Source organism: Eriocheir sinensis, chromosome 40, assembly GCF_024679095.1.
Source record: "Eriocheir sinensis breed Jianghai 21 chromosome 40, ASM2467909v1, whole genome shotgun sequence".
NCBI lineage: Eukaryota > Metazoa > Arthropoda > Malacostraca > Decapoda > Varunidae > Eriocheir > Eriocheir sinensis.
Window position 1 is genome coordinate 15,123,906 of NC_066548.1, and position 23,765 is coordinate 15,147,670.

At 44.8% G+C, this 23,765-nt stretch overlaps 1 protein-coding gene across 1 annotated transcript; it reads right to left on the reverse strand.

Annotated features, from left to right (window-relative positions):
- Positions 1 to 19,933: 19,933 nt before the first annotated feature.
- On the reverse strand, positions 19,934 to 22,968 carry LOC127009433 (heat shock 70 kDa protein 1-like). The gene is made up of 2 exons (XM_050882529.1): positions 22,618 to 22,968; positions 19,934 to 19,954 (listed from the first exon to the last, which is right to left on the reverse strand). The coding sequence occupies exons 1-2, from the start codon at positions 22,966 to 22,968 to the stop codon at positions 19,934 to 19,936; spliced, it is 372 nt and encodes a 123-aa protein (XP_050738486.1).
- Positions 22,969 to 23,765: the final 797 nt, after the last annotated feature.

The window sequence follows — 23,765 nt, forward strand, 5'->3', positions numbered from 1 at the left end:
CTCCAGTGCCACGGACTGAATCACCACTCCATCCCCGCTGAATATGCATTCTATCCGCCTACACAAACAATGGAGCGTCGGCGGTTGTGCGTAAGCGTTCTTAACAGCACCTATGTTGTCTTCTAATAGCACCATACAAGCTTACCCGTATAACGCCATATAAATTCCTTACATATAAATATTTTACGTACTAACAATGAGGTATAATGAGGTAAATTGATACCACAGCTAATAATAATAATAATAATAATAATAATAATAATAATAATAATAATAATAATAATAATAATAATAATAATAATAATAATAACAATAATAATAATAATGATAATAATAATAATAATAATAATAATAATAATAATAATAATAATAATAATAATAATAATAATAATAATAATAATAATAATAATAATAATAATAATAATAATAATAATAATAATAATAATAATAAGAAGAAGAAGAAGAAGAAGAAGAAGAAGAAGAAGAAGAAGAATTTGAAATAATAATAATTGAAATAATAATAATAGTAAATAACATAAACAATTATAATAATGAATAGAGATGTGCCGATAGTATCGGTATCGGCCTTTATTTGTAGTATCAGTATGGGTATCGACAAGGTGAAAATATGGCCGATACCCAGATACTTTTCTGGTTTATTTATTGTGATTCAAAACTGTTTTTTACTCTCTACTTTCAAAAGCATCCAATCATAGTTTTTTTTCTCCCAAATTCCCATATTTTTTAAAATTTCAAAATACAAGTAATTCTATACTTTTATAATCTTGCAGATTTATAATCCAAATATAAAGTATCGGTATCAGTATCGGCAAAATATCGGCCGTTTGTTAGTATGGAATATCGTCGCTATCAGATGAAAAGTGAGTATCGGTATCGGCCAACATCGTGGTATGACACATCTCTTATAATTAATATTAATAGTGAAAATAATAGTAATAATAACAATAATAACAAAATAGTAATAATGATAATGATGATGAAAATAGTAATAATAATAATAATAATAATAATAATAATAATAATAATAATAATAATAATAATAATAATAATAATAATAATAATAATAAAATGAAAATTTTAAAAAAATTATGACGATAATAATGATTATGATGATAGTGATTACGATGATGATGATGATGATGATGGTGATGATGATGATGATGATAACGATAATGCAGGTATAATTCAAAGAATTACCATTTTACATTAGGAGAGTTGAGGGAAATTTGAAAGGAAAAGGAAAAAGAGAAGGAGAAAGAAGCGGAGAATAAATACGGAAAGGAAGGAAAAAATCTATTAAATACATAAACAAAGAGTATACAAACAAAAATAAACACAAATTGAAAAAAAACTTGAATGTAGAGGCAGGAAGAGAAAGAAAAGAAGAGACGACGAGTGAACGAATCAAACGAAGGGAGGGAGGGAGGGAGGGGGAGGCTGCCTGTGTCTGGCTGACGAATTAAGGAGCAGTGGAGTTGAACGCAGAGGTTTATTTAACGCCTCAGTGAAGGTGGATTTCCGCGAGGCGTGATGGATGCGTCGCTCAGAAGTGGCTTCGAGTCCTGTCGGCGAGGATTTGAACGGATTAGCGCCTTGACTGCTCCAAAAACTCCTCATTCTTCTTCCAATTCTCTTTACTAACTTTCTACTTTCCCATCTGTTATTTTCCACTCTCTCCATTCCCAGAGATTCTCCTCCACAACGTCTCCACATCGTACTCTGACCGCACTATATTTTGTTTCCGGCTTCGTTGATATTCTTTACATCTGACGTCTTCAAAGTCTATTGAAATGTAGGACAAAAAAAAAAATACCCACAGGAGCAAATACTCTCAAAGCTGTTAGAAAAGAAGTATTGCATATTTGTCAACGGCAGTTTCTTCCTCCCTTCTTTCCCAGATTCTGCCAATACTTTTCCAACTCGGTTTTGGAAAAAGTGTCCAGGAGCTAGAAGGTTCGATGTCGACACTTCACACCTTAACTCTGGCTAACTTTCCCAGACCCGGGGAAGCGGAGCGGCACGAAGGGTTATCGGCTGGAGGTTGGCGCTGACCACTGTTATGCCTTTACCAGCATCGATTGCACGTCACACAACACTTCGGTAAATGGCTGTGTTCCCTGAGGCCCCAGCGAATGTCAGTACTGTTGCAACCCTTAAAAATTGAGGATACCCACTTCTACGTCCTCATTACCATTGATTCCGCGCGTCACACAACACCGGCATTTCTGCACACCGTGAAGCCCCAGCAAACACCAATGCTGACATGTTAACAGCACAACCTATAAAGTTAGTGTTAGGCAATTTCACACTTTCACATCCTCCTCTCCAGTGCGTCCTAGTACACTGCTGCAAGGGAAAGGGAGTCCCAGTCAACGCTTCGGCAATAGTTGGGTATACTTATGTCCCACGAAATACTAGTGCCGTTATCCTCTAAGCACGACGCTTGAAGCTAGCTCATTCCTGTCAATTCTACTCCTTCACCAGCATCAGTTCCAGGTTGCACTCAACACCTCGGCATTAGTTGTGTTCCCTGAATTCCAAGCAAGTCCCCATTACAACCAGGGATTCTAGATTCCTTGATTACAACCCATGACTCATTACAAAAAACATTAACGAGCTAATTCATCATTTTCGGTGTTCATCCACCTCCCTAGTATTCAGAAAATAAAGAAATATCTAGATTGTAGTATTCGTCTGGGAGATTTTAATAATAAAATTCTTGTTATCATCTCTTACTCAGAGTATGCAAAAATATGTCATTTTCAAAGTTTCGTTTCTTCTCGTATATCTTCCTGGGTCTCCGTTAACTAAAACAAACAAGGAACGAAAGTCACCTGCCTGGAAAATACTCGTGTTCTCAGTGAGCCGTAACGTTAGTCGGCCGCTGATATTGACACTCAGCAAACACGCTCCCTCCCGCCCACGTCACGGGAAGAGGGGCTCGGGGAGGGTCGTGAGGGAGCAAGGGTGACAACGCACCGTTAGTCTTGCCGAAACGAGCCAGAACAGGAAAGGAGTAAGTTGGCCACATTTCTCGGCCACAGAAAGGCGGAGAAGGAGGAGCAAGTCATGGCGAAATTGTGGCGAGGCAGGGCGGGTCGGCAGTCATCATATTTCGCTTGTCTCCCCTCCCGGCTCACACCGCTTCCGCCAAAAGGGAATATAAGGGAGGTGGAGGAAGGGAAAGACAAGGGCGGGGACAAGGACGAGAACGAGGACAAGGGCTATCACGACGAGGACAACGAATACTGGAACGAAATGGAAAACCAAAACGAGGACGATAGAGACGGGAACAAGGAGAGCGGAACAAGAACAAAAAAATATTGGTCATTTGCAAGAAGCACGAGGAAAAAAAAACGAAAACGTAAACAAAACAACGATAACGACAAAGAATGAAGATAAAGGTGAGAAGACCAAAGTCGAGGAAGGTGAAGGCGGGAACGAAGCAAGCAGGACAGATGCCGAGGAAAAGTGGAACACCAACGAGAACGACAACGACGACTACGAGGAAAGAAAAGGACCAGCAGCCAGTCAGTCATGATGAGCTATGTGCATGGACGAAGCCGGATAAGTGGAGGTTATGGCCGAGGTCTGTTGCAGCGGAAGCCTCGCGGACGAAATGAATAAGCCGACATTATTCAGAGGAAGAAGCACATTCAACGGAGAACAATGGCGACCCGGCGACGCCATGGTGAGAGAGAGAGAGAGAGAATTACATAGAATTACATAGAAAATCAGACCACACAGACCCCATGGTCCAGACTAGGTGGTCCGTCCTTAAACCTAAGTGATTTTACATTAATCAGATGGCTCCAAAACGTTGCATTTCTACTCTAGTTAATATTAAGTTGAAGGAAGTGACGGTCGAGCTTTTTTTTGAAGGAGTCAATCGTGTTACACTGGACCACTGATGGTGGGAGCTTATTCCATTCTCGCACTACAACGTTTGGTGCAGTCTGAATTTACTTGTCTACATCTGAGTTTTACGCCATTGTTCCTCGTGCGCAAAGTGTCATCGATCATAAACAATGTTGATCTGTCTACATTCGTGAAACCATTAAGTATTTTAAAACATTCGATCAGTTTTCCTCGGAGGCGACGTTTCTCAAGAGATAACATGTTAAGGGTGGAAAGCCTTTCTTCGTAGGATTTGTTGCGCAAGGAAGGGATCATTTTCGTTGCCCGACGCTGAACACCTAATTTAGCAATATCCTTTGCATGGTGGGGTGACCAAAACTGTACCGCATATTCCAAGTGGGGTCTGACTAAACTATTGTAGAGCGAGAGTATTACATCTTTATTCTTGAATAAAAAGTTTCTTTTAATGAAGCCCAACATTCTGCTCGCTTTATTTGCTGCATCGATGCATTGATGTGAGAATTTGAGGTTTGACGCGATTTTGACCCCCAAGTCCTTGACGCATTGAACGCTTTTTGAGTTTAACGCCGCGCATTTCGTAATCGAACTTCTTATTCCTCGTTCCAACTTGAAGGACCTGGCACTTGTCTACGTTAAAGGGCATCTCCCACCTATCCGACCAAGCTGAAATTTTGTGCAAATCCTCTTGGAAGCTTTGCCTGTCTTCGTCAGTGAGAACCGAGTTACCAATATTTGTGTCGTCTGCAAATTTACTAATGCAATTATTGAGTCCAACATCCACGTCGTTGATGAAAATCATGAAGAGCACTGGGCCAAGAACCGAGCCCTGAGGGACGCCACTAGTGACCGGCGCCCACTCTGAGTTAAATCCGTCAATCACAACTCTTTGTTGTCTGTTGCTCAACCAATTCGCGATCCATTGGTTTACTTGACCGTCAATACCTATTTACTTTAATTTGTAAAGTAATTTATGATGTGGCACTTTATCAAACGCTTTCTGGAAATCAAGATAGACTACGTCCAGTGATTTGGTTACCTCCTTAACAGTGAAGAGGTCGTTATAAAAGGTTAATAGGTTTGATAGGCAGGATCTTTTGTTACGGAAGCCATGTTGTGAGTCCCCAATTAATGAGTGGCTTTCAAGGTAACTCACAATTTTGTCTCTAATTATGCTCTCAAGTAGCTTACCTACAACCGAAGTTAGACTAATGGGCCTGTAATTACCTGGTACTTTTTTGTCTCCTTTCTTAAAAATCGGTGTCACGTTAGCCTTTTTCCAATCCGAAGGGACGATGCCTTGTCGCAAGGACATATTGAATACGGTTGTGAGGGAGGAGAGTATTTCGCTCTTTGTTTCTTTGAGCAGAGTTGGATATACTTTGTCAGGTCCAGGACTTTTATTTGTTTTAAGTGATTGGAGGGCTTTAAGGACTTCATCGGGTTTTATTTCAAAGTTAGGCAATGCATGCTCGGGATTTACATTAGTACTGGTGTTGGTGGTAGTGGTGGGAGGACTGTTAGTATTAAACACCGAGGAAAAGTATCTGTTTAATAGGTTTGCAACGTGTTGGCTGTCGGTCACTAGAGCACCGTCGCTGTTTGTTAAGGGTCCAGTTCCACTTCTGATCGCCTTTCTGTTGTTTATGTAACTGAAGAAGAATTTCGGATTATTTTTACAGTTGGCTGCAATAGTTTCTTCATATCTACGCTTTGCCTGACGTACTAATCTGTTTACTCGTCGCCTGACATCATTATAGAGTCTAATGTTTTCGGGCGTGCTTTGTTCTTTCTTTAGTCTGTAAAACAATTTTCTCTCCTTGACTGAGTGTTTAATTTCGCTTCCTCCTCTTCCTCCTCCTCCTCTTCTATTCTCCCTCCACCTTCTTCACCATATTATTCGCCTCCTTATCCTCCTCAGTTTCTCCCATCTTCCCTTCTCTTCCTCCTCCTTCTCCTCCTCATCCTCCACATCGAGTTGGCAGAAGACTTCTAAATCTACAGTATTGGAATTTACACAAGACCCCCAGAAAATAAGGTCGCGTAGCGGTTTTCCTTCGAGATGTTTACTGCCTGGACATGCTCCCAACCTCCACAAAGCCCGCCTCAACCCAACTCCTTCCCCTCCCGTCCTCCCCACTCTTCTTCCCTTTTTACCTCCCCTATACACCACTGTGAAGGGGAGGATGGCACCGGAAGTGTTGGACGCCACATAAAATAAATCGTTCACGGTCGTGAGGTAGTTTTGTCTTATTTGCATAAAGGAAATGGTTGCTGTTATTCCTCTCTCTCTCTCTCTCTCTCTCTCTCTCTCTCTCTCTCTCTCTCTCTCTCTCTCTCTCTCTCTCTCTCTCGGCAGAATAACATACTAGCCTTGTTATAGCGACCCAGGATAGTCGAATCAGTAATGTTACGATGGAAGAACAACTCGGTTCTTGCCATCACAAGCTGGTACGCTTTGCCATTAGAGCTCAAGCAAGAAATAAAATAAAATAATGGTGCCTCATTTCAAAACAGCTATTTTCGCAGAATTCAGATAATGCTTTAACGGCGAAATAAACTTCTCTAAAGGAAAGAATTTCGCTATTCCGGCAAAAGAGGGTGCAACATTCGCCAACAGATTTTATTATGTTGCCAGGAGACGAGTGAAAACTATTATTAAGTCAGGCAACAAGTAGGTATGAGGAAAATATTGCCACCAACTGTAACAGTAATCCGGTCTGATGAAAGAAAACTGTCTAAAATAATTAGTACGGTCCATTAATGCTTTCTTTTCATTTTTCTATTATTTTTATTTCTTCCTTACGGAACGTCCACACTTATTGGTGAGTCATACGGTTTGAGATAATTTTCTTAAGGATCATGTGATTGATGAGAGCCTCTGACAATCTATCGTTCGTTTGGCAGAAGATTATTTCTGGCAGAATCTTTCCTATGTTAGGAGAGTCTAGTGTGCGTGTGGCATACGAGAACTTCTGCCAGATTCTACCGTACGCCTGGCAGAGTACTCGTAACAGGATCTATCATACGTTTGCCAGAAGTATACTTCTGTACAAAATATATCGTTCGTCTGATAGATGAGTCCTTTTGTCAGAATCTATTTTGCGTCTGGAAGAAGAGTACTTTTGTTAAATCAGCGTTTCTTAACTTCATTTTCCGAACTAAGAACGCCTTGTATGCCTTGTGGGCTTAGAAAGTCCAGCACCCCATAGCTCTAGCTAACATCTGGTTACAGAGACTACAGTCTCGATAATACTGCAAGGGTAAAGCAAAGTGAAGTATCGCTTGATCATTTATTTTGTTTATTTTCCAAAAAATAAGATATCAAAGATGTCAATACTAGGCGAAACCAAAACGAAAACACAGAAAGAAAACAAAGAGAAGTAAAGACCATGGAAAAACTCAGCAGAGTAACTAGACATACTCATAACTGTGAATTATGTTGTTGCTTTTGTGTGACGAGTGAATCGAGGCATCGTGTTGCCCCAAACCACCCTCATGTCGTGGGGGAGCCCACGTTGAAGGCGGTTTTAGGCAATTGCTTTGATCTGGAGCATGGTGGAGAATGCCTTCTCACACATATAGGTGGTTGGAAATGTAATGATATCCAGCGCTGCCCTCGCAGGTCCAGGGTACGCTACCAACTGACAACACCTGAAACGGTAATGTTCGGATTTTGCCTTACATCCCTGGTTTACCTGCAGATCAGTAAGCTTCTTCGGGTTGTCAACATCACTTATGTCTGCCAAGAAGGACTGCTGATTTCATTCTGGAAATGTATTATCCTTGGGAAATTCCGTTTCAGGGTGCAAGAGATGAACAACATTGTTTTCTACGAGCATTGGGCTGACTGCCTTATTCCACAACTTCACATCCAGATAGGAAAGCTTCCTATATTCCTTCCCTGGTTTCAACCTTTATAGAGTGAGAGCTTTCATACATAAACAAGACGGATAGCAAATATGTCTTGCATGATCAAGCTGAGGTCATTCAAAGGCTGAAAATGTCTGCCAGATGAGAAAAAGAGAGAGATGATGTCTACTTCGTCTTCAGGAATTTTAGCGAGTTAATCACACTGAATATTCCAATTTCAACATAGAGCTCCTCAATAGCGATCAGGAGTTTCCCACGTGAGAGCTACCTCTTCTGTATGGAAGATAACTTGATGCTCTCCCTTGAGAGAGAGAGAGAGAGAGAGAGAGAGAGAGAGAGAGAGAGCAGTATTGTTGGAACTCGATGGTCAGGCGCAACTCGGTGCGGGCCGCTGTACTACTGCCACGTAACTGCTGCCTGCAGCGGCGTGGTCTCATCGTCTCACGCCAGACATCAGCACTCATATGAAACTACACATAATTAACGAGAACCACAAATCTTAATGCCTCAGACTTCCTAAAAAAGTGTGGAATGTTCGTATAAATTCCGCATCTTTTATCACTATGCTAAAATGTACTAACAGAGTTGAAAATATGATTAAAATTTGCCAATTAAAAAGTTCTTTTCAAAAAGTATCTCTGACACTTTTGTATCCCTTGCGAGGAACACTGACATTATACCGCCATATAAGCAACATTTCCTAGCACCCCTTAAAGTTGATTATAACATCTGGCGGTGCTAGCACCCCAGGTTAAGAAACACTGGTACAAATATCATGTGTCTGGTGGAAGTGTGATTCTGGTAGAATTCATCGTGCGTTAGGTACAATCTATTCTGCGTCTGACAGCGGAGTATGTACCACCACTACGACAATAATTATATATGTTATCAATTTAATCACCACGATAGTCACATCTACTTTAACTACTGCCGCCACTACCAACACACTACAGCAACCATAACACTGTTTGACCCACCACCGCTACCACTTCCATCGCCTGGAACACCTATGATTTTATCACATCCCCATCCTGCTCCTTCTTCTTCTCCCTTTCCTCTTGATCTTTATTTTCTCGACTTCATTTACTCTCCTTCACCTCTGTCTGCTCTTCTTCATCATCCTCTTCCTCCTCCTTTTCCTCCTCCTCCTCCTCCTCCTCTCCCTCTACCTTTTTATTCTCCTTTTACTCCTCATCCTTCCCGTCTCCCTCCCACTACCAGGCCTCCTCCTGCACCCACCGCTGCCATTGTTATCTTAATTGGACACACTCTTCCCCTGCCACCTGGCTCATACAGGTGAAAGCATTAGCGCCCCGTCAGGTAATGAGTTGCAACGCGCCCCGGCTAATGGACTGGGGGGTCACGAGGCAGGGCTACAGGCCGGAGCTGGGCAATGGTGTGTGGATGGTTCAGTTTGTCTGAGTGCAACTGTCAGGAACACTGCAAAGGAGACAGTAAACGGTGATAATGAGATGGATGTGATGTAGCGTATGGCAAGGGTATGTGTTATCGCTCAGTGTGTGGATCTGGGAGTGAGAACATGGGGAAAACGAAAGTGAAGTAAGGGATGGACAAGAAAAGATAAATAGAGATAGACTGGGCAAGTTATGATGTGTAGTTGAGAGCAAAAGGATCGGTGCTACGGGTGGTAAAGGAGCATGCGAGGGTCCAGGAAAAGGTAAGGAGCGTGTTTAGTATGCTGCTTTAACATGTCCAGTGGGAGGAGGAGGCTAGAGGAAAGGGAGAGAGATGAGGTGGGTAGGGGTAGAGAGGAAGGGAGAAAGGAGAGAGGAGAATGGGCAGAGATCAAGTAGAAACGTATTATGCATTTAAATTAATGTATGAAGGCCGCTGAGTAACCTGAATACTTTAGATAAATGGCGAAAAGTAGAATAACAAAGGGGAAGGACTAACCAAAGAAAAGAAAAAGGTAATAAACGGAAGGTAGAATAACTGGACATAGAGGCGGAAGAAAGCATAATAAAAAAACAAGTTATTAAAGGAAGATAAAATTATTTAGACCACGACAAGAAAGCAAAAAGAAGAATAAAAGAAAATTGGTGGAAAGACAAACAAAATTACCAGCGAAAGAGTCAATAACACGAGAATGAACATAATTACTTATTCACATATACAATTCTATATTTCGTTAATGCCATATTGTACACCCCAACCATCCCTTTCCAAGCTACAACTCCTTCACCCCCATCCTCCTAATTATCCCATCCCCCTCAACAATCCCCCTTCTTCCTCCATACTCCCCTCCTCACCCCCCCTCAGCCCCTCCATCTGGCCCATACAGTAGGTACGCATGCGAGGAAACTTGGTGTCATTAAGGAAGTTAAAACAGCTAACTCTTAGGCCATGAAGTTAGAGCGACTTAACCTCATTAGAAGATCATGATAAGCTGCCCCCTTCCCCCCTCGCCCTTACCCCTCCACTCCCCCCTCGCCCTTACCCCTCCACATCCCCCCTCGCCCTTACCCCTCCACATCCCCCCTCGCCCTTACCCCTCCATTCCCCCTGCCCCACCCCTCCACTCCCCCCCCTCCACTCCCTCGCCCTTACCCCTCCACTCCCCCCTCGCCCTTACCCCTCCACTCCCCCTCACCCTCCACATCCCCCACCCTCCACTCCCCCTCCCTCCACTCCCCGCCCACCCCCTCCCCCCGCCCCCCTCCACTCCCCCGCCCCACCCCTCCACTCCCCCCTCGCCCCTCCCTCCACTCCCCCTCGCCCCACCCCTCCTCCCCTCCCCTCCTCCCCTCGCCCGGACCCCTCCACTCCCCCCTCGCCCTACCCTCCACTCCCCTGCCCCTTACCCTCCACTCCCCTCATACCCCTCCACTCCCCCTGCCCCACCCTCCACTCCCCTCGCCCTTACCCCTCCACATCCCCCCTCGCCCTTACCCTCCACTCCCCCTGCCCTTACCCTCCACTCCCCACGCCCCTTACCCTCCACATCCCTCCCTCGCCCCTACCCCTCCACATCCCCTCCCTGCCCCCCTCCACTCCCCCACCTCCCTCCTCCCCTCCCCCCTCCTCCCTCCCCTCCCCTCCCCTCCCCCCCCTCCCCCTCCCCTCCCCTCCCCTACCCTCCACATCCCCTGCCCTTACCCTCCACTCCCCCTCGCCCTTACCCCTCCACATCCCCCGCCCCACCCTCCACATCCCCCCTGCCCCTACCCTCCACATCCCCCCTGCCCTTACCCCTCCACTCCCCCCTCGCCCTCCCTCCACATCCCCCTCGCCCTTACCCCTCCACTCCCCTGCCCCATACCCCTCCACATCCCTCCTCGCCCCACCCTCCACATCCCCCTCCCCTTACCCTCCACTCCCCCACGCCCTTACCCCTCCACATCCCCCCGCCCTTACCCTCCACATCCCCCTGCCCCACCCCTCCACTCCCCCCTGCCCCTCCCCTCCACTCCCCCTGCCCTTACTCCTCCACATCCCCCTCGCCCTTACCTCCACATCCTCCCTCGCCCACCTCCACTCCCCCACGCCCTTACTCCTCCACATCCCCTCCACATCCCCCTCCCTCCCTCCCCACTCCCCCTCCCCCTCCACTCCCTCCCCCTGCCCCACCCTCCACATCCCCCTCGCCCCCTCCACCCCTCCACTCCCTCCACTTCCCCCCTCGCCCCACCCCTCCACTTCCCCTCCCCCCTCCCTCCACCTCCCTTACCCTCCACTTCCCCCCCCTACCCCTCCACATCCCCCCTCGCCCCACCCCTCCACTTCCCCTCCCCCTTACCCCTCCACTTCCCCTCGCCCTCCCCTCCACCCCCCCTCGCCCTTACCCTCCACTCCCCCTCGCACTTACCCATCCACTCCCCCCTCGCCCTTACCCCTCCACTCCCCCCTCGCCCTTACCCCTCCACTTCCCCCCTCGCCCTTACCCCTCCACTCCCCCCTCGCCCTTACCCCTCCACTTCCCCTTCTGCCCTTACCCCTCCACTCCCCCCTCGCCCTTACCCCTCCACATCCCCCTCCACTCCCCCTCCCCTCCCTCCCCCCTCCCCCTCGCCCCTCCCTCCCTCCCTCCCTCGCCCTTACTCCTCCACATCCCCCTCGCTCTTACCCCTCCACATCCCCCCTCGCCCTTACCCCTCCACTCCCCCCTCGCCCTTACCCCTCCACTCCCCCCTCGCCCTTACCCCTCCACATCCCCCCTCGCCCTTACCCCTCCACTCCCCCCCTCGTCCGTCTTGCATAACAACATGGAGGTGATGAAAAGCCAAGACGAAAATACTTACGACAGACATCTCACCGTTAGAAGACATAAATAAAGTGACATCATTTTCCACAACGACGAAAAGCAGCGCTGCATTTCATATCTAAAATGGTAATTCCAGTTGGAGCGTAAACAAAACACATTACGACAAAACATGTAATCTGCGGGGTAACTTATGAAATCTCAGTTGCAAATGCGTAGAGTTTTACCAGGAAGTAAGCGCAACAGATGCCGTTCAGACACACCTCAAGAAAATGAGGAAAGAGAAAAGAGGAGAACACGTGAGATGAAGGTGCTGGCGGCAGGATGATGGAGGCTCGTCGGCAGGGAGGGAATGAGACGGCAGCTGGCAGAGTGAGCGGGACGTAAAGAAGGAAACGTTCCCCTGAGTGAAAAGGAAACAGCTGAGTGTGCATTCGTCAAAACCCAGTAAGAAAAATAATGACGCTGTAAGAAGTGATTGGATCCTTCATGGAGGTGAGGCTGCCAAACATAGAAGATTCAGATGGGAGGCGACTCTGGACCGGGAGGGGTGCCGTTGAATCTAAGACCTGGAAGGCATGTCGTGTCTTCCTCAAATGTGAGAAAGCAAGTTATTTATGTGAGTGGTGAAAATACCCGAGTAAGGCAGACGAAGGGGTGGGAGTGTTGATTCTAGGTGATGGAGGAAGAGGAGGCGAGAAGGGAGAAAACAAATTGCTTGCATGAATGTGAAAGTATATGAGTGAGGCAAAGTAGGTGGGGAGGTGATATTAGGTGATATTAGAGTAGGAAGAGGATGCGTAAATCTGAATGCAGGAGAAGTAAAGAAAAAAAATAGGAGAGCGAAGAGATCATTGGAGGTAGCTGCTACGTTTGTGTTATTTAGAACTCGTATATTCATTCTTTGTTTCTTAAGACCGTCACATTTCTCCTAAGGCTTCATAACTTAAATGATTCATTTGTTATTATATTTCAAACAATTTTCAAATTACTTTTTCCTATTAACTTTGTGATTATCTTAAATTGCGTTTGCGTTTCATTCCTTTCGTTATATTCCTGTATATTTCCATTTTGCACATATATTTTCTATTTTTTCATATTTTTGTATAGGCATTACATAAGTACACTAAATGGGGATTTGGAGAGGCGGATTGATGCCTTTGGTAATAAATGTCTACGCAGAATCAAGGGATATCGCTGTTATGCCTTTGTGTCAAACCAGCGACTACTCCGTGAGACTGATGCAACATTATATAACCTACATAGTCCGTCAAGGCAAACTCCGGTTATACGGGCACGTGGCACGTTAACCAGAGACTGATCCTGGAGGAGGCCAAGGGGACGCGTTGGTGGCTTGAGCAAGGGAGGGCGAGGAAGGGGAGGCGGTGGCTGAGTGGTTAGCATGCGGGCCCCGCATTCACTGCTGTCCTGAACGACGCGGGTTCGAATCCGCCGCTACAACCTGGGAATTTTCAGTCACCGCCGAGTGGCCTAAGACTACCCACATGCTCTCCTGAAGACCACCCATCAACCTGGACTCTAGAAGAAGAGTCCAAGTGAATCAAGAATGAGCTCCGGGGGGGCAGTATGAACCAAAAATACATGGCGCCACTATAAACTGTCGCCTGGGCCATAACGGGCTTGGGCCGACTACCAGGCCCATAAAGAAAGCCTAGCTTGTAAAAAAAAAAGTCGATTGATCCTGCCGGGACGTACTCAGGATGGGAAGGGGGCCTGCATGGAAACTCGCCCAGGGGGACAATCGGACTTGGTGTCGTAGGGTGGGCGAGGCGACGCACCCCCCGAAGTATGTATGCCCCAATTGATTGATTGATTGATTTATACAAGTAGCTTTAGTTGTTGAATAAAAAATAAAAAAAATCCTAGAAAGTATTCTCTTTAACATATCCCGCACCTTCTTGCTAGGCCGTCCCGGACAACGGGGTCATTTATCAAAATATTTCAAACAATATTTCAATAAGCTTTTCCTGTTAAAAATGAGGAAATTATTTCTTAAAAATTGTATTTAATAGCAAAAAGTTTCTTACCTTTTTTTTAATCATGAATATTTATATTTTTGCATATATTATATTTTCTAATCATTGCTATTTTTTGTATCAGTTTTGTTTAAGTACCCTTAGTTGTTGAATAAAAAAAAGTATCCTAGATACTATTCTTTAAACATATCCCGTACCCTCCTCATGGACGGTCTCCCGATAAATTCCCACGGTCCCTTCACGAAAGGACAGAATCTTGAGGATAAAACCAGTGAGAAAAAAAACTAAATCCTGGTCATATACTTTCATTGATTTTTTTTATCTTTTTATCTAAACTGGCGGACATGCCTTAACGAACTTGATATGGCGGAGGCATAACCTCTCAGTTTTGGACCATCCATTCCAATCCAGTTTGTTGGTGGGCCTTCAATAGCGTGCAGGCGCTTCGTCCAGGAGGACGCAAGTTCGCGTCCCGCCCGCCGCGACAAAAAAGCTGGCAATTTTTCAGCCATCACCGAGTGCCTTAAAACTACCTACATGATGTCATGAAGACCACCTATCAGCCCGGACTCTAGATTCTCTCACAAAGAGTATCAAAGATGAGTTCCGGGAGACAACATGAGCCTCGCAAAATGGCGTCATTAAAAACAATTGGCTTCGCCATAACTGACTGAGACCGACCACCAGACCCCACCAATAAAGCGTATCGGCGCCATAGGCCAAAATGAAATTTAAAAAAAAAAGCTAACTACTATGGCCGAGAAATAGTTTTTGTTTCTTGCGCTGCTTATCGAATCCAGCACCTCTGATGTAAACAAATGCCCTTATCACTGGTAAACTCTGAAACAGCCTTCCTTCGTCTGTATTTCCTTCTGCCTATGACCACCTTTTTCAAGAAGAGTGTATCAAGACACCTCTCCATCCGAAATTGACCTCTCTTTTGGCCACTAAACTATAGTCCGCTTCATTCCCTCTCTCCACCAACAAAGCGGGAATTTTGATTGATGTGGCACTTGCGCATTTCTAGTTCGTGAATACGTGAAAATCAACTGTTGTGATTGACATTCAAACTTATTTTTCAATAATATATTTGAATATTTATGTGTACAAAAAACAACTCAGTCATATGCATCGATAATCTAACATACCAGCACAGGAAAAGACAAACTTGTATCAAATAACATAGTCACATCATGCTCGAACGATCTATGGTTTATCAAATTCATTGATTGATAGCTCATTTCATGTATATTAAAAGACATCTGGCTCTGCAAGCGCATGTAAGGGATATCTTAATAATTTGCTGCAAGTAAATAATGATTATTAATCGAAATAACATGAAACAATAAATAATAACTGTTGAATACGATGCTAGGCTATTTAGAATATTAGGCTGTTTACTTGCAACACATCAAAATTCCCCATGTATAGACACTTCCAGAGTCGGATGTCACTTTATGTACCTGAAGAATGAGATGAAATATGGGTATCTGAAAGGCTATGAATCGTTCGAATATGATCAGACTATACTATTTGATAATACAAATTGTTCTTTCGTGTGCTTATATGGTAGATTATCCAGTTTCCTTTCTGACCGTTCTATTTCTGCCGTGGTAGACGGTCACTGTTCTTCCCCTAAATCTATTAACAGTGGTGTCCCACAGGGTTCTGTCCTATCTCCCACTCTTTTTCTGTTGTTCATTGATGATCTTCTTTCCAAAACGAACTGTCCTATCCATTCCTACGCCGATGATTCCACTCTGCATTATTCAACTTCTTTTAATAGAAGACCCACCCTTCAGGAACTTAACGACTCAAGGCTGGAGGCTGCAGAACGCTTAGCCTCAGACCTTACTATTATTTCCGATTGGGGCAAGAAGAACCTGGTGTCCTTCAACGCCTCAAAAACACAGTTTCTCCACCTATCCACTCGACACAATCTTCCAAACAACTATCCCCTATTCTTTGACAACACCCAGCTATCACCTTCCTCAACACTAAACATCCTCGGTCTATCCTTAACTCAAAATCTCAACTGGAAACTTCATATCTCATCTCTACTAAATCAGCTTCCTCGAGGCTGGGCGTTCTGTACCGTCTCCGCCAGTTCTTCTCCCCTGCACAGTTGCTGTCCATATACAGGGCCTTGTCCGCCCTCGTATGGAGTATGCATCTCATGTGGGGGCTCCACTCACACAGCTCTTCTGGACAGAGTGGAGGCAAAGGCTCTTCGTCTCATCAGCTCTCCTCCTCATACTGATAGTCTTCTACCTCTTAAATTCCGCCGCAATGTTGCCTCTCTTTCTATCTTCTATCGATATTTCCACGCTGACTGCTCTTCTGAACTTGCTAACTGCATGCCTCCCCCCCTCCCGCGGCCCCGCTGCACTCGACTTTCTACTCATGCTCATCCCTATACTGTCCAAACCCCTTATGCAAGAGTTAACCAGCATCTTCACTCTTTCATCCCTCACGCTGGTAAACTCTGGAACAATCTTCCTTCATCTGTATTTCCTCCTGCCTACGACTTGAACTCTTTCAAGAGGAGGGTATCAGGACACCTCTCCTCCCGAAACTGACTTATCTTTCGGCCACCTCTTTGGATTCTTTTTAGTTTTTTTATTAATGTTTACTTTTTTGTGCCCTTGAGCTGTCTCCTTTGCTGTAAAAAAAAAAAAAAAAAAAAAAATCGGCACGTTTGCGGTTCATATAAAAAGACTTGAGGGTTGTTTTGCATACACGAACATTCAAATATATCACTGAAAATATAAAGTTGATCTTCACGCAATCACGAACTAAGAATGCGCAGGTGTCACATCTACGTTCGCGAGTGGACAGACTGAATGAAACGGACTACAATCGCTATATGAGAGCAGCAGTTAGCGGGCTTTTTTATTACATCTTCTTTTTGTTCTCTTTGAGTTGTTCTCTGTGCTGTGAAAAAATAAAAAATAAAATCAAAACATACCTACATGTGCGAAACGTCAGTCAGAAACTATTGCGTGCGTGCTGACTGGCCGCGAAGAAGTCTCTACTTATCCTTAAGTATCCTTGTGTTGCTTTGATAGTATGCTGATTCGCAGAGACATATATTGGCATACAACGAGAGGACGGGAGGGGAGAAAGAAATCGAAGTAAAAGCATCCGCCATCTCCAAGAAGAGGAGGCTATGATGATAATGAGGAGGAGAAAGAGGAGGACGGTGGTGATGATGAAGATCATGATAATGATGATGATGATGATGACGAAGATAAAAAAGAAGACGAGGAGAGAAGTAGAATAAAATAAAAGACAGGAAAGAGGAAGAAGAGAATGAAACTGTGAAATGGCTTAAAATTAGATATGAGAAAGAGAATGCCAAGAATAATGATGTACTCGTGAAAAGCGAGTAGGAGGGAAAATATAGAAAGATAGAGACGAAGAGGGTAAGACAAAAAAAGACAGTAAAGACAGTAAAGGCCGGAGAGGACAAGGAGAACGAGGAAGTGAAAGAAAGAGAAGGAGGAGGAAGAGGGGGCCTACGAGTATGTGGAAGAAGAAGGAGCACAGAGAAGATGAGGACGTAGAGGGAGACGATGATAACGAGTTGGAGGAGAGAAAAGACGAAAAGGAGGAAGGTGAAAACGAAAAATGTTGGAGCGTTAACTAAGACAAGGCGCCGAGGAAAACAGGAAATTCAATCACTCAAAAAAAAGTGACCTTCAACTCTCTCTCTCTCTCTCTCTCTCTCTCTCTCTCTCTCTCTCTCTCTCTCTCTCTCTCTCTCTCTCAAGAGGTCTGGGGCAAGAATTCAACGGCCGTCAAGAAATACAGTAAGTTCAGTTCTTCGCTTACATAAATGCACAGAAAAGGAAGTGTGGTGAGAAGAAAGCAGACAGGAAGAAAAAGAGCAAAAAAAAGAAAGAAGGAACGAAGAAACGAAAGAAATAACTTGTGTTGGACAGATGGGGACGAACACAGTGCGACGAGTGTCTTGGATTATAAGTTTGCCTGCCCAGGCTTGTAACCTCCCACGGCAACGTGTTCGCTCAACATTACACAGGGCCAGTCAAATATGGCAGTAAAACAAGGTCACAATTCCTGGACTTCATTCAAATGTAAATTCTAAAGTAACAAAAAAATTCGGCATACAAAAACAATCATCTAGTTCACCTCAAGTCTCTGGGTAAATGTGAGAAGAGAGCTCCGTCTTCCCAAGTGCCATTGAAATGAAAGGCTCTTCGTATCATCAGCTCTCCTTCTCTTACTGATAGTCTTCTACCTCTTAAATTTCGCCGCCATGTTGCCTCTCTTTCTATCTTCTATCGATTTTATCACGCTGACTGCTCTTCTGAACTTGCTAACTGCATGCCTCCCACCCTCCCGCGGCCTCGCCACACACGACTTTCTACTCAATCTCATCCCTTTACTGTCCAAATCCCTTACGCAAGAGTTAACCAGCATCTGTACTCTTTCATCCCTCACGCTGGTAAACTCTGGAACAATCTTCCTTCATCTGTATTTCCTCCTGCCTACGACTTGAACTCTTTCAAAAGGAGGGTATCAGGACACCTCTCCTCCCGAAATTGACCTAACTATCGGCCACTCCTCTAACTCTTTTTAGGAGCAGTGAGTAACGGGCTTCTTTTTCACATTTGTTACTTTTTTTATGCCCTTGAACTGACTCCTATTCTGTAAAAAAAAAAAAAGAATATCGCGAAGTTAATGAATTCCAACTCTGGCGACATGAATGCCAGGCACTCCTCTCGGGAATGGATCCTTCCCTCCATGAGACCATATACAAGATACCCAAGGCTCTTAGGAGGAGCAAGTCAATTGCTGAAAGTTTTAAAGAATGGAAAAAAGCTCAGCGCGGGGGCAGTAAAGTTACCATTGAAGGTTATGGTAAATGTTAGTGTTGTGTAAATATAATCTAAGATGATGGTAATGATATAGTAATCAATCTCCTCCTCCTACTCCTCCTCCTCCTCTTCCTCCTCCTTCCCCTCCTCCTCCTCCTCCTCCTCCTCCTCCTCCTCTTTCTCTTTCTCCTCTTCCTCCTCCTCCTCCTCCTCCTCCTTCTTCCATTCCTCCTCTTCCCACTCCTCCTTCCCCCTCCTTCTCCTCCTTCTTCTTCCCTCTTCTTAAGAAGATAAATGAGCATGGAAATCTGTCAAAAGTTTTAAAAGCCCTTCGTAAAAACTACCGTCGACCACACAAAGCTCTTGAAACAAAATATTATCAACCAGACAGCGGGAAGAAAATGAGTCAAGGAAATACAGTAACCGACCGTAAGGATCATTTTCATCTCTAGTAATGGTGTTTGCCAACGGGACAATTACCAGAAAGGTCTAATGAGCACGCCAAAACATAAAGAATAAAAAGTTACTGCTGGAATAGGTGGTGCAACGCTTACATTACCTCGACTTTCGAAACTATCTTGCGTTGGCAGTATCAAACCTGGACTTGCATGGAGACGCTTCTCAGGAAATATTATCAAATTTTCTTTACTCCTTTCTCTCTAGCACTCCCTTCCTCCTATTATTTATGCCTTATCCTCTCCTCCTATGCTAACCTATTTTTGGCACTTTCTTCCACTCTTCTTTTCCCTTCACACATAGATTCTTTCTCTCCTTCCTTTGCACCATTCCCTTTTCCTTGATATGCAACTATTACTGTCTTCTGTATGCAAATCAATTTTTAAGCCCCTCCTTTCCCCTACTTTCATATATTGATTCTCCCATTTCACTTCACTGATTAGATTCTTCAACTCCAACATACTTATCGCCTTGCCCTATCAACACAGCCACCGTGCTGCAGTGGTTATCGTCCCTAACTACGAATCTGATGGCCTAGGTTCGAATCCCGGTTTGAGTAGTCGACGTGCAGCCCACACAGCTGTCCATCCTTCCTATCAGGATGGACTATAAATGGGTACTTAGTTAAGCCCAGGGAAAATAAACTGCGGTTACCCAGATGTTAAGTAGACCTGTGCCGGGGTAATAAGTTGTCTCACACCACAAGCTTAAAGGGCCAACGGGACGGAGATGAGCACAGCTGCCACGCGAAGCTGTAGTGTATGCTCCCAACTTTACCTTATTTCTGTATCCTGTCCAATCCTCCTCTCTCTCTCTCTCTCTCTCTCTCTCTCTCTCTCTCTCTCTCTCTCTCTTTCCCCGGGTGCCGGGTGTGACTTGGGTGGGCAGTCAGTGGAGACGATTATTCCCGTTAAGTAGGCGTGTGGGAGTATAAGCCCCTATTGCTATCAGAAAGGGATGGAGGGGGTATTCACTTGGGATGTGAAATATCAATCTAGGAAAATTTTGCAAGACATCTTCCTTATTAAAACTCGGGAGCTAACGAACTGACTGCTCAGTCCCAAGTCGTCATCATGGATAAAAGGGACAGCGCCCTCGTGCTCCGAGAGAAAACTGTCATGCTGCTCGAACTAGGGAAAAACATTGGACAGATATATTAATTTTTGTGGCGTCAGGAAGGTTTTTCGTCGCGGCGCGTGAAATAAGTCAGATTCGGCGAATTTTTGTCGCGACTTCTGGTCAAGCTCGAGCAAAAACTACTGAAGCTAGGAAGGCGTGCTTGGTGGTAAATGAAAGCTCTATTAATACAGATTAAAAATAATAAAAAATTTGGGAAAGCACTAAATACATAAAAAAAAAAAAATAAGCAAAACACTAGTACGTGTCCAAATCGCGGCAAAAGGGCCGAAAAACAGGCTATTTAGTGACGGCTCGACGACAAACTTGGAATCGAGCTATCAAATAAATCCTTCGAGCTGGTTAAACTACATTGCCAAAAGGGGCTACATGCCAAATTACAGCCTTCTAGAGGCAATAGCAATGCCACACTAGACAAAAACGGCAAAGTGTGTGGAGTTCGCCAAAATCGCTCTCAAAAGGGTTTACGTTTCGAGCTCTAGCGACGAAACTGCTGAGAGTAGGGAAATTTTATGCATCATATTAGAAAGCACATCGATAGGGCTAAATTATTTGTTAAATACGTTTTTTTTAATTGTTAAAAAATGAGTGGGTTTCAAGGTTGGGAACTCAAAAATAGTGTTTTTTTAGAGTCGTTTTTTGCGAATTTATTCGATTTTTTACCCTTTCGAGTCGGTTTTTGAGCCCGGTCACTTATTACAAAATATAGCCGTATCATTTTGCCGTCGATTGATACCAAAAACATTGCTGTAGGCCCAGAAATAAGGGAGTTATGGTGATTCGCACCAAAGCGGTTGATTTTCCAAAATTCGCTGCTTAATGACAAGGGCGCCGCAAAATCAAAAGAGTCCGCCGTCCATTACTTGAGATGTCACTGGATCAACACATAACTCGTAGACAGTTCTCTTTGTGCCAGAAGGTGCACTGAAGTTGCCCAAGACGATGAGTGTGTCGCATGGGGGACACACGCAAGTTAATGCATCTCGGTAGGGGCGTACACTGCAATAAGAGATATGAAGCTCAAGGTGTGCTTCAACCTCACCAGTATCAAACGCTCATCACCGCAGAGTAACCAACAACAGAAGGCTGCAGTCGGCTAGATATGTCTATAGCTACTCCCTTGAAACGGGCACCATCGTTTTGGTCTGGTCAGTAGTAGGTATAATCCCCACTACTGATCTCTCCATTGCCCCACTTTGTCCAATCTGAGCCTCCTGAATTCAGCTGACAGAAGAGATAGTGGGTGATCCTCTGAAAGACTTAAGATTATCCAGGCAGAGGCACGGAGAGCCCACCGGAGGTTAACCCCGGTGTCGTGTTTCTGGTGGTCCTCCTCTTCCTGGCTGTCCCCCTTTGTTTACAAGCTAAAAAGCGGGGCGCTACGATCATGGATCAGCGAACACAGCTGGTCACGTGTAGCCTACATGGCTGTCCTCCCAGTGTTCTCAAGCACGGGAGGGCATATTGTTTTATTCTTTCATAGGAAGAATAAAAATGAATCAACTACAGCGCTCTTTTTTGTAATTAGTGAAGTGAGGGGCCAATAAATAGCCTTCATGCATTTGTAAATTTTCCAGAAAAAGTATCTTGCTATTTTCAATAAATAAAACTGTTTTGCTGTGCATAGCCTATACAGGCCCGTAACTTCATAGGTTCATGAGGTGGGGATGGGGGTTGGCGGGCGAAGTGAGCATGCGCAGAAGCCATGCTGTCATGGGATCCGTGAGAACAGCTCTGTTTGTCAGCAAGATAGGAATATAATCGCACAGGAGAACGCCAATCAAAAGGCTACACCGACAGTGGACCACTGGGTGACTCCCGACTTTAAGTTCAAGTTCACGTCCTTGTTTGTTTACGTACATTTGCTTCAGAGCTCATGCAGTTCGTGGGAGGACAGTCAGGGAGAGGAGGACCGCCAGGAACACGACACCGCGCCTGACTGAACGAGCTTGTGTTTCATAATAACATAAGTGTAGTGCTGACTTGCCTGATGGGCGAGCCTCCCATAACCCACTCAGCCAGGGGGGGTACCTCTTTGGCCGACTGGTAAAGGAGTGGCTCTCCCGTTACGCTGGTCGCGGGTTCGATCCCCGGCGCCGGCAAACCTTTCCGTGTCTGAATTAATTTCTCGTGTGTTTCGTTACACGCAGATGGTAGTGTGGGAGTGGAGAAAATATAAAAAATTCTGGCATTTCACTGGTGGCAGCGGTGGGATGCGGGTGGAGCCGCCCACGAGCACGATGTCATGTATCTGGGCCTTGTCCATCTTGGCATCACGGAGGGATTTCTCCACAGGCTCAAGAGTGCCATGGAACAGGTCACCACAGAGCTCCTCAAAGCGGGCACGGGTGATGGAGGTGTAGAAGTCAATGCCCTCAAAAAGAGAGTCGATCTCCACGCTGGCCTGGGCGGAGGAAGAGAGGGTACGCTTCGCACGCTCACAAGCGGTACGGAGGCGGCGGAGGTCACGCTTACTCTCAGACGGATCCTTCTTGTACTTTCGCTTGAACTCCTGGAGGAAGTGGTTGACCATCCTATTGTCGCCCATCAGGCAAGTCAGCACTACATAAGAACATAAGGAGTCTGCAAGAGGCCGGTAGGCATATATGTACAGGACAGCACCCGTGACCCTAACCCAGCCTAACATCATTATCCAAGAATTTATCTATTCTTTTTTTTTAATGTGTATCGTATTGGCACTCACATCATGACTGACAAGCCTGTTCCACTCAGCCACCACACTGTTGATAAACCAGTTCTTGCCTATATATGTAATTTTTTAATCTGAATTTGTCCAATTTAAACCCATTACTACGTGACACGTAGTAATGACGAAGTGGGCGAGGAGACTTTATCGAAGTTTATAAATGGATAAAGAGTTTTAATAAGGGAGATATTAATAAGCTTCTGATCATAAAAAAAACGGCTAGGACACGTAGTACGTGTCCTACCCGGTTCTTTTGTCATCAGATGCTTATTAATATAAGCCTTATTAAAGCTCTTTATCCATTTATAAACTTCGATCAAGTTTCCTCGTCCACTTCGCCTTTCTATAGAATGTAAGTTTAACTGTTTGTCTTTCCACATATCTATGGCAGGTTTCTTAACCTGTGAATCATCTTTTGGCAGAGTTTTCTGGGGGGCTAGAAGGCAGCATAATTTCATAAGGTGGAGCAGGGAGGGTGGCAAACGAAGCGAGCGTGCGCAGGTGGGGGAAATTTTTTGAAAAATAAAAATTTGTAAGGGTATTTTGAGACCAATATAGAGAACACTGGAGACTATAGCCCCTAGCCCCCACATAAATCACGGCCCTGAATAGTAAGGTAGCCAGAAATGAACCGCATA